We start from the raw sequence: 17,015 nt of genomic DNA on the forward strand, positions 1-17,015 counted from the left end.
CTCTACTTAAAATCCTTCAGTGGCTTCTTGTTGCCCTCAGATGCAAGGCACACTCCTGTCACAGCCATGTGAAATCCGCTCCTTGCTAATTTCCTACACTCACCTTGATCCACCTTCCCAAGGTGGATCACTACTAAGTTCTAGCTACATTGATCTATCCCATTCAAGCTCTTTTCTCTCTACAGGCCTTTACACTGGTTGTTATTTTTGACTGGAATGCTCTCTCCTAATTGGCCCATGGCTTAGTTCCCTCTCTTCCCTTAGCGTAATCTAGAAATTATGCCAGGCACTCAGATAAACCTCTGATCACCCCACCTAGAGTAGGTGTTTTCTTAAAGCACTCATTATAACTACAATTATTTTATCAATTTACTTTTTGGGGGTCTATCTTCCCCACTAGAATGTAAGGTTCATAGAGGTAAATACTCAGTCTTATTCACCAAAGTCCCCCAGTGTCCAACAGAGTGTCTAGTAGTACATAGATCAGCGGTTCTCAACCTGTGGGTCGCGACAATATTAACAAAATATTAATATTTTAATATTTTATTTAAAAATGTATTGTATAATAAATATGTATTTTCCGATGGCTTGTCGCGATCCCTGTGTTTTGGTCGTTCCACCCCCGCCGGGGTCGCGACCCACAGGTTGAGAACCGCTGACATAGATACTCAGTAGTCTCCTCATGTCGTCTCTGGATGGGTACAGGTAATTTTTGTATCATTTTTACAGCTTTATGTACTATTATCTGAAATGTTACGTAAGCATAAATGTAATCTGAAGGAAGTAAAGCTATTTTCATTTTGGAAAACAAGATCTCCCATAGTCCTAAGTAGTAGCAAGTTAGTTTATTAAATAAAAACAAAGTAGAGAAAACCAAAAATAGCATTTCCAGTAAGCCAAAACAGTAATGCACAGAAGGAATAAACCCCAAGATACCCATTGCTGTTATCTGAAGTGCAAAGCCCATTTGGAATGTTTTAAATTTCAAAAGATGATCTAAAATACTGTAAGTACACACTCACAGAAACACTACAAGAAGTGATGCCATCTTTCCAGCAGTTCTGCAGGGGTTTTCCCTACCACACTCAGAATCGGATGAGGAGATAGAAGCAAAGGTACTCCGTAATCCTTTAAGTACCATACAACCATGTATGGGGTGTGTCATCACCTGTCTCATCTTGGTGGTCCCACCAAAGTCACTCATTAAAGCCTCCTGTAGGTAGGACATCTAGTCTGTCCTTTCTCCCAGTCTGTTCTGCATCTCCCGCTCTAGTAGGCAGCTTACAGGGCATTTAAGCACCTGGGCAGCAGAGAGGGGAGCCTGAACAGGGGGTGGGGGCCTGCTGGTCCTCACCTCATGGTGTGTGGGGGCGGGGGCTGTGCCAATGCCCTGCCAGTGACAGTCAGTGCGCTGGCTTGGGCTGCACCAGGCAGCACGGGGTGGCGCCTTTTAAATCTCAGGGAGGACTGCCAACCGTGACTGCTGCCACGACTGCAACCCCAACGGGCGCAAGACCTGCAGAGAGAGCTGAAGTCTGGTCAGAGGGCAGGACAAGCGAGCTGAGTGCCTTTGTTCCTCTAATAACCAAGGGTGGATGGTTTGTTATTTTACAAAGATCGCGCCAAACATCAATTTCCTGGAGGTTCCTGTCTGCATGCACCCACTAACAAGATCAGATTGTGTATCCCATACCTAATCTGAAATCCACGTCTTTTTACTACAGTGACCCCAAATTATTCTAACTCAGTGCCCCTATTTAGCTTTCCCATTATCTTCCAGTAAACTAACTTGCTACAGTCATGAGGGTTTGTTGTATAATTGACAATAATAAAAGGCCTAATGAATATGATTTTGGATACTTCACAGATCCCCAAGAGATGCTGGTGTCACCAGCACATGGGGTTGTGATGGGGATGCTAGCCTCTCCCACTAAGTAATGCAGCCTAATATAAAACTCATCAAAAATAAAACTGAATAGAAGAGGGGAGAGAATGAAGTACTTGGCCTGACCTAAGGACAGCTTTATTTTGACTCATATTTTAACCACTAACCTAAGACATCTGTCAGGAGCCGATCCACAACTGCTGGCTGACAAGGTCACAGCAGGAGAAGACCCACAACTGCTGGCTGACAAGGTCACAGCAGAAGAAGACCCACAACTGCTGGCTGACAAGGTCACAGCAGAAGAAGATCAAAAACTGCTGATTGACAAAGTCACAGCAGAGAAGACCAACGGCTGCGGGGTGACAAAGTCACTGCAGTGAAGACCAATGGCTGCGGGGTGACAAAGTCACTGCAAAGGAAAGGCACAACGATACTTCCCCCTTTGACTTTTTGAATTAATCTGGCCTTATATCCCCCCTTTTCTGAGTATGTGCTATTAATTATGGCACAGGGATAATAGTACCGTGCTTTCCCTGTAGATTCGTAGTGATTTCTTTGGAAATGAGACAGAGGGTGTGAGTTCCACAGAAAAGCCTGTAAGCCCCTTGAACTGGGCTCATAGACATAAGAGGCTGGCTATGATATCCCTCGTAAAGGGTTAAGTTTGTAGGAGAATTCCTTCTTAATCATGTTAAAAAGAATAGATTGTGACTTGTGAACGGTTAGGAGGCAGTGGCTGTGCACAGAGTACTCTTCGGCCTTCACTTAACATTTTTCCTCCCTAGCCTTTTCATGTGATAAGTAGAGAAACATTCCTTTCTTCTTTGATCTGCAAATAGTGGTATATTCTGAGAAGAATAGAGTCAGAACTTAACTAGTGTTTAAATATAATAAATAAGTAATATTTGATTAGACAATAGTATCTTAGGTAAGGTATAGTAGGATGGCCCATTGTGTGGCCTAGGATGAGAACGCAGTCAGCAAGAAAAGAATGTTTTACTAAGAGAATTGTCTTTTGACTAAAGGCAATTGCTAGGCTTTCTCAATGAGATGTTCTCATGAGATTTAAAAATGTAGGGAAATCCATAGAATGTCTTGTGTTGCTGCTGGGCTATCTTGCAAGTGCACTCTGCATATCTTTGGATGAAAGCTATTCTTAATGTTATGTTAATTTCTTTAGAGGCAAGCCTTTTAGAATCTTGTGAGAAAAAGTAGGACACTGCATAAACTCAAGGCCATTTACCTGAGCAAGGGGTGGTCCATTGTTAGTCGTCTGCTAAATCTCTCTCTGCCCCTTAACTCACAACAGCAGTAAAGTTAGTTAACTATTAGTACTAATACTTTAAAAGCTTTTACTGATGTTATCGCTATTCAAGTTATTTTGTATTTTGAATGATTTGCTACCTGATTTGTGACTCATAGATGTAAATTAACTGTTATCTGGAAACATGAAAACATAGTGAAACAAAAATAATAATTAACACCATGTGATTGTAACTCGGTGTGCGTGTATAAAAAGGGAGCTATACTAGCATTTGGTAGAGATGCCTGGCAGTAAATGCTAACCAGAGAATAAAGAGAAAGAAAAGAATTCGGCTCTCTCACTCCATTTTCGCCTACGCTGTCTCCTCCTGTGGGACCCCTGGATCCCCCCCGGGGCTGGACTCTGGCAGACATCCACATGTTTCCTGGACTCTATCCACATTTGCTAGAGGAAATATAATCAGGAAACTCTGGAGAATCACTCCCGCTACTGTGCTGTGCTATATATACATATAAAAACAGGAAAATCTGAACTCACAAAGTAAATTATTAAAATACATAAAGAATCTTTTTCCTTTATTATTTTTTTTTTATTTTAGTGAGAGAAGGGGAGGCAGAGAGACTCCCACATGCACCCTGACCAACTGGGATCCACCCGGAAAGCTCACTAGGGGGTGATGCTCTGCCCATCTGGGGCTGTTGCTCCATTGCTCAGCAACTGAACTCTTCTTAGAGTCTCAGATGGAGGCCATGATGCCATCCTCAGTGCCCAAGGCCACTGTGCTCAAACCAATCAAGCCATGGCTGTGGAAGGGGGAAAGAGAGAAATATATATAGGGGGAGAGGGGTAGGGATGCAGAAGGAGATGGTCTCTCCTCCTGTGTGCCCTGACTGGGAATTGAACCTGGGACATCTACACGCCAACTAATGCTCTATCACTGAGCCAACCAGCCAGGGCTACATAAAAAGATCATATAAATTAATTATGTACTATTTAAAATAAATTCGCTTTGGGCATTTGGTATATTCAATGGAACAGAAATTGCCTTTTTCATTTAACTGTGGCTTAGTTTTGGGTTTGTTTTTTTTTTGAGTGAAGGAGAGGGACAGATAGGGAGAGAGCTGAGAAGCATCAACTCATATTTGAGTCACTTTAGATGTTCACTGATTGCTTTCTCATATGTACCTTGACTGGGGGGCTCCAGCTGAGCCAGTGATCTCTTATTCAAGCCAGCAACATTGAGGTTTCAAACCTGGGTCCTCAGTGTCCCAGACCAGTGCTCTATTCATTGTGCCACCACCTGATCAGGCTGTTGCTTAGTTTTTGAAGACTGTTTTAACATTCTCAAAATCCAATCTAACTGCAAAAAAGTAGTTTTGCATATCAAATAGATGCTTATAACCTTATATTTGTCAAATTTAGTTTTCTTTCTTGCTATGCTATAAAGTCAACAGTTTTTGGGGGAGATCATACTTTCTGTATTCATAATTACATATTTTTTATTAGAATCACTTCAAAGTTTATACGGTATCTAAAAATGTTAATGTTCTGGCTCTTCATCAAACTTGTTTTATTAATTTGTACTTTAGCATTACATTATCTTTCTCCAATGAAATGGCTGCACTAATGGTTTATTACCAAAATATTAAGTAGTTTTGTCCCTCTTATAAAAAAAATCTTAAGAACAAATTTTTCACAGACAACTGCATTTTAAGACCTGTTTTGAATTCTCTTAATTATTACACATGTCAAAAGAGAAGGTGACACCTAATCCCTGCCATAATGAAGTTTTGTGTGCGTGTGTGTGTTTTTTAAATTATGGCCACCCCTAGATATATTCTATCACAAATGCCCGGGGCAAAGAACAAGCCTATTCACTAAAGGTGGCTCACAGAGAAGTAGTGGATAACTACAGGGCGAAGCAGGTGCTTTGACTGGTCAAGTCAGGCCTCAGAAGATAGAGTCTTGAATATTCTTTCTCCTAAGGAGGAAGCAGATGTACTCAAAGTACTAAACAGGGTTTATTTCACTATGCAGAAGAGGGTAGTGAGTCCTCACACAGAATACTAGCTAGGGATTTAGTTCTCCAACTAAGTGTTATTAAAATATTAAGGGAAATAGAAAGTATACCCCAGACACATTTCTTTCTTCTTTTCCAAGTGAGAGGAGGGAAGATAGAGAGACAGACTCCTCCATGCCCCAACTGAGATCCACCCAGCAACTCCATCTGGGGCAGATGCTCTGCCTAGCTGGGGCCATGCTTGCAACCAAGCTATTTTTAGCGCTTGAGGCGGAGGCTCCATGGAGCCACCCTCAGCACTCAGCCCGATACAGTCAAACCAATTGAGCCATAGCAGCGGGAGAGGAAGAGAGAAAGACAGAGAAGCGGGCGGGGGTGCCTGGAGAAGCAGATGGTCACTTTTCCTGTGTGCCCTGATCGGGAATCTAACCTGGGACATCCACATGCCAGGCCAATGCTCTACCACTGAGACAATTTGCCAGGACCACCAGACACATTTCTTATAATAAAAATAGTCATTTTAAAAAAAGATGCCAAATTTAAAAACAAAAGGCTGACTGAGTTAATAAAAGCTAAAACCTGCTTCTTCTAAAATATATTTATATTAATCTTTTAGCAAATATAATCAATAAAAAATTAAACAAAAGGAACAAAAAGTAGGTTATGGCCAAAAATATGGAGAAAAGAATTCCAAAATGATAAATTAACGTATATAATTTATATCGGTAAATTTAAAAACAGGAAAGAATATAACTTATCAACACCAGTCTAAATGGAAGAAAGATCTGAATAAACTAATTATGATGAAAAAACTGAAAGAGCAGTTATGATCCTACCCCTTCTCCCAAAAGACAAACCCCAGGGTTTTATTATCAAGGTTCACTCTCCACTTACTAGATTATCAAAAGTTCACAAGTTTGACAATGCATTCCATTGAGGAAGCTATGGAAAACAAACAAAACAAAAGCAAAAGATCAGCAGAAAATATATAGATAAATCAAAATATAAAAATAGAAATTCACAATTCAGGAATTATTAATGGCCAATAAACACATTTCAAAACACCTCTAATCAGATTTAAGAAGTCAAATAATGCCAAGCAAGATAAAGACACATTACAGTGAAACAGCAGAAAGCTAAAGACAAAAAGTAGCCAGAGAAAAAGGTATTGAGAGATTGACAGCTGACTTTTCAATAGTAATAATGAAAACCAAAAGACAGAAGAATGAGACCTTCAAAGTACTAAAACAGCGGTTCTCAACCTGTGGATCCCGACACTGTGTTTTGGTCGTTCGACCCCCGCCCGGGTCGCGACCCACAGGTTGAGAACCGCTGTACTAAAAGAAAACAACTGCCAAACTAAACTGCTATATCCATCAAAAACGTCTAAAAGTGACAGTGAAACAAAGACACTTGCAGGTAAATTGAGAGTGTTTATCACAGAAACTGAGAGTTCATCATCAAAAGGCATTCCAATGGATAAACTTTAAGTAGAAAGAAAATGGCCCTGGATGAATGGTCTAAAAAATAAAAGAAGCAATGAATAACAGAGAAAGCAGTGGGAAAATAGTGGGAAATGTACGTAAGCACTGACTGCAAAACACCATAATAATTCCAAACAGGTCTCCTACTGTCTGGTAAGTTTATTTTAGAAATTTAAATATATGACAATAAAGCAAGTTAAAGTTAAACTTCTAAGGTTCTTATATTGTCTAAGAGAAAAGTAAAGATATTAGTTATTTTTTGATTTTGAAAAAGTCAAAGATGCATAATATTTCTAGGTTCATAAAAAAATTCAGAATTTTCAAAGTAGTATATAAGGAAAATAAAAGATATTAAATCAGTATTGAAAAAATAACCAAAAAGAAGAGAAAATACAGAACAGACATGACAAATAGAAAGCACAAAGAGCACTTATACTAAGTGTGAATAGGTTATTTTTATGTCCCAGCTGGAATGTTTTAAAATTACATTAAAAAACTCTAACCGGTGCTTTTTAAGATACATATCTAAAACATATGACTCTACTGCTATCTCAAAACACTATGTTTTGTTTCTTAATTTATTAACACAAAAAGAAATATTTAATAAGAGATAAGCACAGCCAAAAAAATTCACTGAAAGATAATTCTGACAGGTTACAGGCAAAATGACAAGGAGAAGGGGAAACAACAAAAATATTCATATCATAAATGAAAAAAGGAGACATGATTACACATGCTTCAGACATTAACAATGGTAAGAGGGCACTGTTCACAACTCCGTGCCAGTCAATATGAAAAATTTAGAGAATATGAACAGTCCCAGAAACATCTAACTTACCACAATTAACAAAATTTTAAAATATCTTAGTCCCATAACCAGTAAAAGCATTATATCACTACTCAAAAATCTGCCATGAGCAAAACTTCAAACTAAAGTGGATTCAATGGTAATTCTACAACTGATTACCCATATGAAAATAAAAAACTATATTTATATTCCAAACTGCACACAGATATGAAATGCAAATTTTTTAAATCAAGAACTTCTGCTCATCAAAACAAAAAACAAACAAAACACCAGGAAAGAAAAGGTATTTGCAAATGACTTCTAAATACACAGTTGAGGCCAGATTTTCTTCATATACCTCAACCAAAACAATATATTGCAACAGACTGGAACACAGAAGCAGACACAAGACTGTAGTCATTAAAGGTATTTGTAAAAATGTAAAACAAAGCCACTCTTGTCACTAAACTTCTTCTGTTTTGAAAAAGTTGTTTTTCATTAAAAATGTTAATTATGTTAAGGTGTAATAGGTTTGTTATTAATTTTTTAGAGGTAACAAAAAATGCCATATATATTTAAAATTGGCCAATTTTGATGTAACCCAAACAAAAGATCTTTGATGCCCTCAATAGTTTTTAAAAGTGAGGGAGTCCTGAGATGAGAAAGTTTCTTAACTGCTAAACTATGCACATATGCTTCAACACGGATGAATCTCAGGATCACATTTAACAAAAGTAATTCAGAGAATATACAGTATGGTTCTATTTAAATAAAGTTCAAAAACAGGTTAAAGTAAATAATATGATAAATCTGTAAAGAAAGGAAAGGAAGTAATGAACACAAAATTCAGAAGGACCAGGGTAATATGGCAGAGAATACTTTGCTTCTGGAGAAAGGTACACAGAAAAGGCTTCTAAGGTACTTGCAATGTTCTATTAAGCTGAGTACACATATATTTTTCTTTACAGTACACATATTTCACAACAAAAATTGTAATAGAAGAAACAAGGAGACATACCTATTCTCCTAGAAGGAAAAACCAAAAGAATGTCTCTTCTCAAATTAATCTATAAATTCAATGCAATCACAAACAATATCCCAACAAGATTTTCTATTGAACTTGAAAAGATGAGTCTAAATTTCATCTGGAAGAAAAATGCAAAAGAGCCCAAAGCTTTTTTCAAAATAAAGTACCAAAATATATTATAAAGCTACAATAATTAAAACAGTGTGGTAATAGATAAATGGGCCAAAGAAGAGTTCAGAAGCCCCCTACCCCCCACACCAAAAGCAAGTAAAATGGCCCAGCCAAAAATGTTTAACTTTCTTGTTACCCAAAGAAGATAAAAATTAAAATAAGATATTATTTTCAATTATTAGAAAAATTAGTAAGCTACTAAAGAAATGTTACCATCCAGTTTTGGCTTGCAGGAAGATTAAAAACACAACTTTTCAGAGAGTAAATATAAAAAGGGTCCAATCATTTGAGGACAAGTTAACAGTATTATCCAGCATTCTCACAGGAAATCATTTCTACAGAAATATTATCATGAGCATATAAAGTGGTTAATAACAGCAAAAAAGATAATCACTGCAGCATCTTGAAAATACCTATCCATTCATAATGGGATGACTTACTTGATAAATAGATGCTATATCTATTTAATTATACTAAATAGATATCATACTGCATTTATTTAACAAATGACTATGTTTTGTCTTGGGCAAGTGTTTAGGTACTGCTGATTTCAATTCATTTAAGCAACTATTACAGGAGTTGCTCACGATACAGCTCATTTTAAAGATAACATTTGGGCAAATGTCTTGAAAATGCAAAATTTCAAACACTGTTCTTGGTATTTCTTAAAATAATTTTGTACAAACAGTCACTTTTTTATTATTCTCTAGTCTGGGTTAGTTATTTACTGATGTACTGAACATATTGTATAGTGCTCTCCAGTTCTAGAAGGCAGTTTTTCAACACAAGAGTATTCTTACACTATTAGAGAATATCTGCTTGTTATAACTCTCCTGAGTAGCCTTACTACCTATCTCAAATCCTACAATATTAAATATTATATACATACCCTTTTCCCTTCTAATGCTTTTTCAGGGGAACATTGTGGGCCCTTAGATCACTAATATTACAATAACACCACATACTTGCACAACACTTAAATTTAGAATATATTTTCACAAGCCGTATCATTCTAACTTTACCTTACAGAGAGACTAAAAATAGGGTCCGGAAGGTGTATTTAAATTTTTGGATTTCAAACAGACAAATGGTGACTAAATAAAATTTGAGGATTTTTTAAAGTCTCTTCCTCAAATTTTAAGGTTAATCTATCAAGTTCTCCAACAAAATGGTGACAAAATGAGGATTGGTGCTACCCTCAGACAAACAGCGGAGTTGCATGTACTAACCTATTAGGACATTCCTTACGGGCTACTTCAGTTTACTTTTAAAAACCCACCCTCTGGATCAATGGTAGTCAACCTGGTCCCTACCACCCACTAGTGGGCATTCCAGCTTTCATGGTGGGCGGTAGCGGAGCAACCAAAGTATAAATAAAAAGATAAAAATTTAACTATATAAGTTGTTTTATAAAGATTTATTCTGCCAAACTTAGCGAAAATCTGACATAAAGTAGTACTTGGTAAGTAATTACTATTATATGCTTTAACTTGCTGTACTCTGCTTTATAAATTTTATAAAGTTACTTCCCTACTTTATAAATCATCATTACTGTGGAACCGGTGGGTGGTTAGAAAATTTTACTACTAACAGATTTTCAAAAGTGGGCGGTAGGTATAAAAAGGTTGACTACCCCTGCTCTGGATAAATCTTTGTACCTACTTTAAATGAGAAAGGGTCACGGACTACCATAAAATCTCTACAGAAAGAAAGCGTGTTTCGGGTTTCATAAAGAACCCTTACAAAACTACTTAATAGCCGGTCCAAATCAAATGAGCAAGGCTTTAATTATTTATTATAATGTCCATAAGTTAAAGCCAACCTCTGGCAAGTAACTCAAAGGAAATGCTTAAACCGTTCTAGACTTCTACCTCAAACAGGGGAAATATAAAATTTGAAATTCTATACCAACTTGTAAAGTACTGACTTCCTAGGAGCAAAGTAAGATGATACTGAGAATGCCCACAAGTGGTAAAGGTAGAAGAACTTAAAAAACAGCAAAGAAAACGATTCTGAAAACCACCGATCCTTCCCATCCCACTCATGCCAGAGCAGGGCAATCAGGCAAGAATGCTGTTAGTAATTCATCATTCATTAAAAGCATGCAAATCGTAATTCAAAAAATTTTAATTACAAGAGCCAAGCCACAAACGCCCAGGCAGCTAGGTCATGCACCTTAGCGGTGAATTGGAGGGCTGGGTCTCCTCCTTCCTTCCCGGTGTCTATAAGAGGTCCACAAACAGAGGCGTCCATACCGGGGAAGTTTTACCTGTCCTTTGTGCTGCCGCGGCGCCTGAAAATTTAGCATTATCCTTCAGTTTCTTCCCCATGCTTTTATATGTTGTCCGCTCCTTCACACACACGCTTCATTTCTCTCGACCACCCGCGGTCAAATGTGACAGATCTTTTCGGACCTTGTTAATAAGCCGCTTTCTTTGCCTCTTTCCCGTCAAGGGAGCCCTCGAGTCGCCTCTTTGAGGGACTCCCCCCCTAGTCTACAGAGGCGCGCAGGACCCACCACGTCGCAGCCTCTCCTTCCTCTCTGACGGGGCCTTAGAGGGTGGGCCCAAGGCGCAGACAGAAGGGACACGGCCCCACTTCCACGCTCTCGGAGATCGTAGCCTCCGTGGCGCCAGTCAGCCAGGAATCCCTTCTTCCACTGCGTCTCAAAGAAAGGAACCGACCCCAAGATGGCCCACGGCCTGAGGAACAGGTTGAATCCCAGTGACCGCACTAGCAACCGGAAGTGAAACCTCGTGACCTCAGGAAAAGGGAGGAGGGAAAAGAAAGTGAAAACTGAACTGTTGTGTCCCCCCGCAAAAGGTAGAAGCCAATTATTGAAGAGAAAGCTGATACGCAGGCGCAGACTGGGGCCGGCGTCCACGCGGCACTCACTTCTCGCCTCTGCGCAGGTGCAATGCCGCTGGGCACTCTGGGATTGGACGGCGGAATCTGGCGCGCGCAATGCCCCAGCGAGTAGTCTCGCGGGACTGGCTCGTGGCCTGATGCGGAAGATGCGCATGCGTAGTCTTCGAGACGCACCTTTGGGAGGCTTTCGCGGGCTATGGGAGTTCACTTCCTCTACCTTACGGTGTCTTTGTGTCTCCTTTCGATATCCGCTGAGGCTGCCCGGTGACGGTTGTTTTGTCTTGCTCAAAAGCACCCCCCCCCATCAAGGCACATATGAGAAAGCAATCAATGAACAACTAAGGAGCTGCAACAAAGAATTGATGCTTCTCATCTCTCTCCCTTCCTGTCTGTCCCTATCTGTCCTTCTCTCTGTCTCTCTGTCACAGAAACAAACAAAACAAACCCGAAAAGTCTAGCAGCAATTTTCTCACAGCTACCTCTCATGCATACTGCATTTCAGCAAGAAACTTGCACTGAACTGCCTGCCTGCACTGTGTTTCTGCCACCTAAGCCAGCCCTTATAAAGGAGTTCCTGGAATCCTATTTCAACCAATAGGACAAACTTTCCACATCCAATGGAAGCTGCAAAGCTATATCTCCATTAGCTTCTTTACAGATCAATCAGAGCAGCGCCATTTTGACCAATCAGGACAGTGCATTTTGAATCAATCACACTGAAGATTTGGGGTCCTTATTTGCATAAGGATGGATTAATCAGAGACCAGGGATAGGGACTTCTGTTTACATAAGTCAGTTTCTCTCTGGTTCTGGGAATGTGCTTTTCCTTTCTGATGAAGACTATGCTTCTCCGGCTGAGCTGAAAGACTGAATTACTATGTCAGAGAAGAGTGGAGCAGAGTAGGCCAAGGAGGAGCGGAACAGAGCTGTCTAACTGGAGAGAGCCCTGGCACCAGGGCAGCCTCAGAGCTGTGCTGTACAACAGTTGAGCAGTTTTGCACTAAATGAAGTTTCTTTCCTCATAGCACCCCAAATTGGGGATTCCATGTTGGCATTGAATTGGTGTCAATGACAGTTTTGTATCTGAAGGTACATCTCCGAACTTTATTATTTAGTGGTTCAAAATTTATATAAATTGAAAGATTTTGTGCTTGGTTTCTTTGGAGTAAATTGTGAGAGTCTTGATTTTGTGTGTATTTATTCTTTCATTTTCATTGTTATACAGGCATCCCTCACTTTCAGAAAGTTTTCTCTCCACTTTTACAGAAGACTAACATTAGTACTTGTTTTCACTAAAAAAAAAAAAAAAAAAAAAATGCCATTAGTGTCCTAATGTAGCAGGGTGAAATAATGTGATGTTTTGAAAAGCAGGGGATACTCTGCTTTTCACCATTTTGGCTTATTAAAGGTTTCATAAGGAATGCTCTACTTGCAATTAGTGGGGGAAATCTGTATATGTAGATATGGATGTAGCACATTTTCTTTATCCATTGTACTGTTGCTAGACATTTGGGTTATTTCCAGTTTTTGGCAATTATGAAAAGTGCTGCTTGAACATTCTTATTCATGTTTCTTTGTGCATATATGCATCATTTTTGTTGGGTGTACACCATGTTGACATGCTGGACATGATAATTTGGATTTTTATTTCAACAAATATTTATTCTCTTTCCCCCTTTTACTATTGGCCAAGTTTACTTCTTTCCCTATTGATATTGTTCTTGGTCATGTGAATTATTTTAGCTGATAGAGTATGAGTGGACTTGATACAAGTAGGAGTCTTAAGGGTGCTTGTATAGTATGATTTGGCTCATGAGCTCAGATGATACATATGAGGAAATCATGTCTCAGGTGGCCATTTCTTCTTTAGTCTTGGCCCTTAGAACAAATATTTGTGGAGCAGATGGGAATCCAATATGCAGTCCAAACCCTCCTTAGATTAGCAGAAATTTAGACATCTGTAGATCAGTGACTATGAGAATTGATGCTATTGTCATAAGCCACTGATTTTGGGATGATTTATTATACAGAATTCTATGTTATATAGAATTATTATAAAGAAGGCCTATGTTCAAATGTAATAGATAATGCCAGACGTTTTGCAAATTGGTTTTTGCTTAGTTATATTTCCACAAGCAATTGATGAATGTTATAGTTGCTTGACATTTTTGCCAACACCTTTTAAGTTTAGCTACTCTGGGGAGTGTGTTATGGTTTGTATTTTGCATTGCTCTCAACTTTGTTCTTTTTCAAACATGTTTTGATTATTCTATTTTGTATTTCTGTATAAATTTTAGAATAAGGTTATAGTTTCTTTTTGAAAAAAATTTTTTTATTTATGATTTTAATTTATTGTGTTTACATAGATTCAAGTGTCCCACTGAATATATCTCACCCCACCCCCATGTTCCCTTTGGCACCCCCTTTTACCCTTTCCTCCCTGTTGTTATGAGTCGGGGGTGCAGAGAGAGAGATTAGTAGACAAAATTATTGTGAACTAGCAAAGGACCACCACTCGTTCAGGCAAATGGTGCCAAGTTCATGCTGTGTCCTATTTTTATTCACAAAATTTTAAAAAGCTTGTTTACTGAGAAATTGGCAAAGCATCAAGCATAACTTTTACTTAAAGATATATGGAATATATTTGCATGATAGCTTAATAACAATATAATATCAAAAGGCATTACAGCTAGTGCTCGACTTATGACCACAATTGGTTCTGACAGACCGGTCGTAACAGGACTTGGTCGTAAGTTGAGTAGGCTATATGTACAGTACTGTGAAATAATGTTATAAAAATCTTTAAGTCAAAGACAAAGACAATTTCCTCTTGGTAGACATCTTGGAAGGGGTTTGATGAAAAATATCCAAGACACAAAACACAAATTGCTGTACCAAGTCTGGGATAACAGTTGAAATGGTGCACGCAGAGATAGTAGTGCTGCCAGAAACTGGCCCGCACTGTCGTACGCCCAGCTGGGCAATGCTTGTGCTGCCAGACGCAGAGCACTCGTGGCTGGCGATTGTGGTAGTAAAGTCAAATGGTTGTAAGTTGCATAGGTCGTAAGTCGATCAATACGTGTAATTGATATTGCTTCTATGGTTCCCACAACATTCCTTTCTTTATTTCAAGAAATAACCTTGAGAGGAACAGAAATCTTATGAGAATGTTTTACTGAGAAAAAGCCTAGCCCTGGCCGGTTGGCTCAGCGGTAGAGCGTCGGCCTAGCGTGCGGAGGACCCGGGTTCGATTCCCGGCCAGGGCACATAGGAGAAGCGCCCATTTGCTTCTCCACCCCTCCGCCGCGCCTTCCTCTCTGTCTCTCTCTTCCCCTCCCGCAGCCAAGGCTCCATTGGAGCAAAGATGGCCCGGGCACTGGGGATGGCTCTGTGGCCTCTGCCCCAGGCGCTAGAGTGGCTCTGGTCGCAACATGGCGACGCCCAGGAGGGTCGCAACATGGCGACGCCCAGGATGGGCAGAGCATCGCCCCCTGGTGGGCAGAGCATCGCCCCTGGTGGGCGTGCCGGGTGGATCCCGGTCGGGCGCATGCGGGAGTCTGTCTGACTGTCTCTCCCTGTTTCCAGCTTCAGAAAAATGCAAAAAAAAAAAAAAAAAAAAAAAAAAAAAAGAAAAAGCCCAGCAACTGCCTTCAGTCACATAGACCTGTTTCAGTGACCTGCCTTCAAGTCACAAAACAATTCTCTTGGCAAAACATTCTTTTCTTGTTGGCTGTGTTCCCATTCAAGGCCATGCAATGGATTATTCCACTACATTTCCCCTTTTTTGTTTATGCTGAATGTTATGAAGCACCACAGAAAACACGCCTTTCATCGTTCATCCTTTATTTCTTTTGCTTTGATTCGTCGACAGACTATATATAAAAGAAAACAGAGAATTAATGCTATTATAAAAATTCCCACAGTGGATTCTAAAAATTCTTTAATATATTCAATAGGATTTAATTGTGATAAGTTATCTATTAACCCCTTTGATATAGGTCGACCTGTCAAAATTTCTAATTTTCTTTGAAAAGCTTCAAGAATATGTCTTTGTAATTCAATGATTTCTTTAGTCATATTACTATGGTTTAACAAATGTCTCTTAACACGTTCCCATGGAAAAGCTGTCTGATTATATTTTATGGGTATTATACAAAAACTACTTTGATTCCAATTACACTTTAATTTAATTTGATTTTTTAAGCTTGATAATTGATTTCCTAGCATGATCACAGTTTTTCTCAAATCAGTGAGTTCATTTTGTATTTCAGTATCAATTTGATGTTGAGAAGACCATAACTTTTCAGAATTTTCATGCCAGGTGTTTACAAATTCAGCTGGCTCCACAGACTGTTGTAATGCTATCCTAGCTGCTGCAGCAGTGGCAGTGATAGCAATTAATCCCATAACAATAGCTATTATTAATCTTACTAGCCTTTGCTTCTTTCTAATAATTGTTTAGTTACCAAATCCAATACTGATGTAGCAGGACTGTTTTGCTAGAGTCGATTCATTTGTACAGGAATCCATAAACCAGTCCTGGCTCTTAAAAGGTAGATACTGTCTTTGCTAAAGTTTAATGAAAAGGAATTATTAATACATGTGTACAAAGAATAATTATGATAAAAATAGCTTTATTACTATTATTCCAGACTATTTCCCTAACTAACATAGCATAAGGCAAAGGAACACAAGCTTGTATATATAGATATAAAGTCTTATTAACAGTAAAAGAAAGGTTAAAAGTCTCACTATGAATAACCATATGTCCATACCAAGTTTTCAAAGGTTTCAAAGTAGCTCCTATTTTCTATATGTGCTAATGTTTAAAATATCCTAACATGAAAGGATTGGGGGGAGAAAAACCACCTCCGTGCCACTGAATAGTTTCACTTGCTGATGTAGATATATTATTATTTCCTTTATGCCACCTACGATTTTTTTTTACTATGTGCTGTGCATGCAGAGCCCATAGGACTCTAATTTATGACACTTCCATAGGAAGTATTAAGTAATACACGCGCCTTTATTCCATTGCAGTTAATCTACAATGGCCTTTCAATCAAATGAGTTAAAACAGGAGTATGGCACGGAGGATAATCATAACCTCCCTCTACTATTTTATTAGAAATATTTTTTTAAAACCATTGGTAGATAAAATCATTAATATTTTACAATTTGGTGTTTTAGTAACATTGGTATATATAGCCAACCATGCCTCCAATTGTAATTTTAAACAGTGACTATCAGCACCTATATAGATAGGAAGACCAGTGACTCCAGTTTTATAAAAAATTATTTTAGTCCCCTTTTCATTCGGAACCATTGGTCCTTTAGAATTATAGGGTCCAGGCATCAAACAAGAATTGTTAGTAATGATAGGAATCGGTCCATTAGTCCAAGAGACCCCTCTTGGTAAGGGTGGGTTAGGAATGTAAGCCCAATATGTATAATTTTCAGTATTTACCTGTGTAGTTACAATAGCAAGCATAGCTAAAAATAATGATGA

At 38.8% G+C, this 17,015-nt stretch overlaps 1 protein-coding gene across 3 annotated transcripts in view; it reads right to left on the reverse strand.

The window, feature by feature from the left end:
• The window catches only part of TASOR2 (transcription activation suppressor family member 2), a 90,825-nt gene extending 79,062 nt beyond the window's left edge, over positions 1-11,763 (reverse strand). For all 3 annotated transcript variants that reach the window (XM_066279542.1, XM_066279543.1, XM_066279541.1), the window contains exon 1: positions 10,908-11,763. In XM_066279542.1, coding sequence (XP_066135639.1) covers positions 10,908-10,946 — 39 coding nt within the window. In that variant the 5' untranslated portion in view covers positions 10,947-11,763. The remainder of the gene's footprint in view (positions 1-10,907) is intronic.
• Positions 11,764-17,015: the final 5,252 nt, after the last annotated feature.

The sequence above is a fragment of the Saccopteryx bilineata genome, chromosome 5 (assembly GCF_036850765.1).
Source record: "Saccopteryx bilineata isolate mSacBil1 chromosome 5, mSacBil1_pri_phased_curated, whole genome shotgun sequence".
Taxonomy (NCBI): Eukaryota; Metazoa; Chordata; class Mammalia; order Chiroptera; family Emballonuridae; genus Saccopteryx; species Saccopteryx bilineata.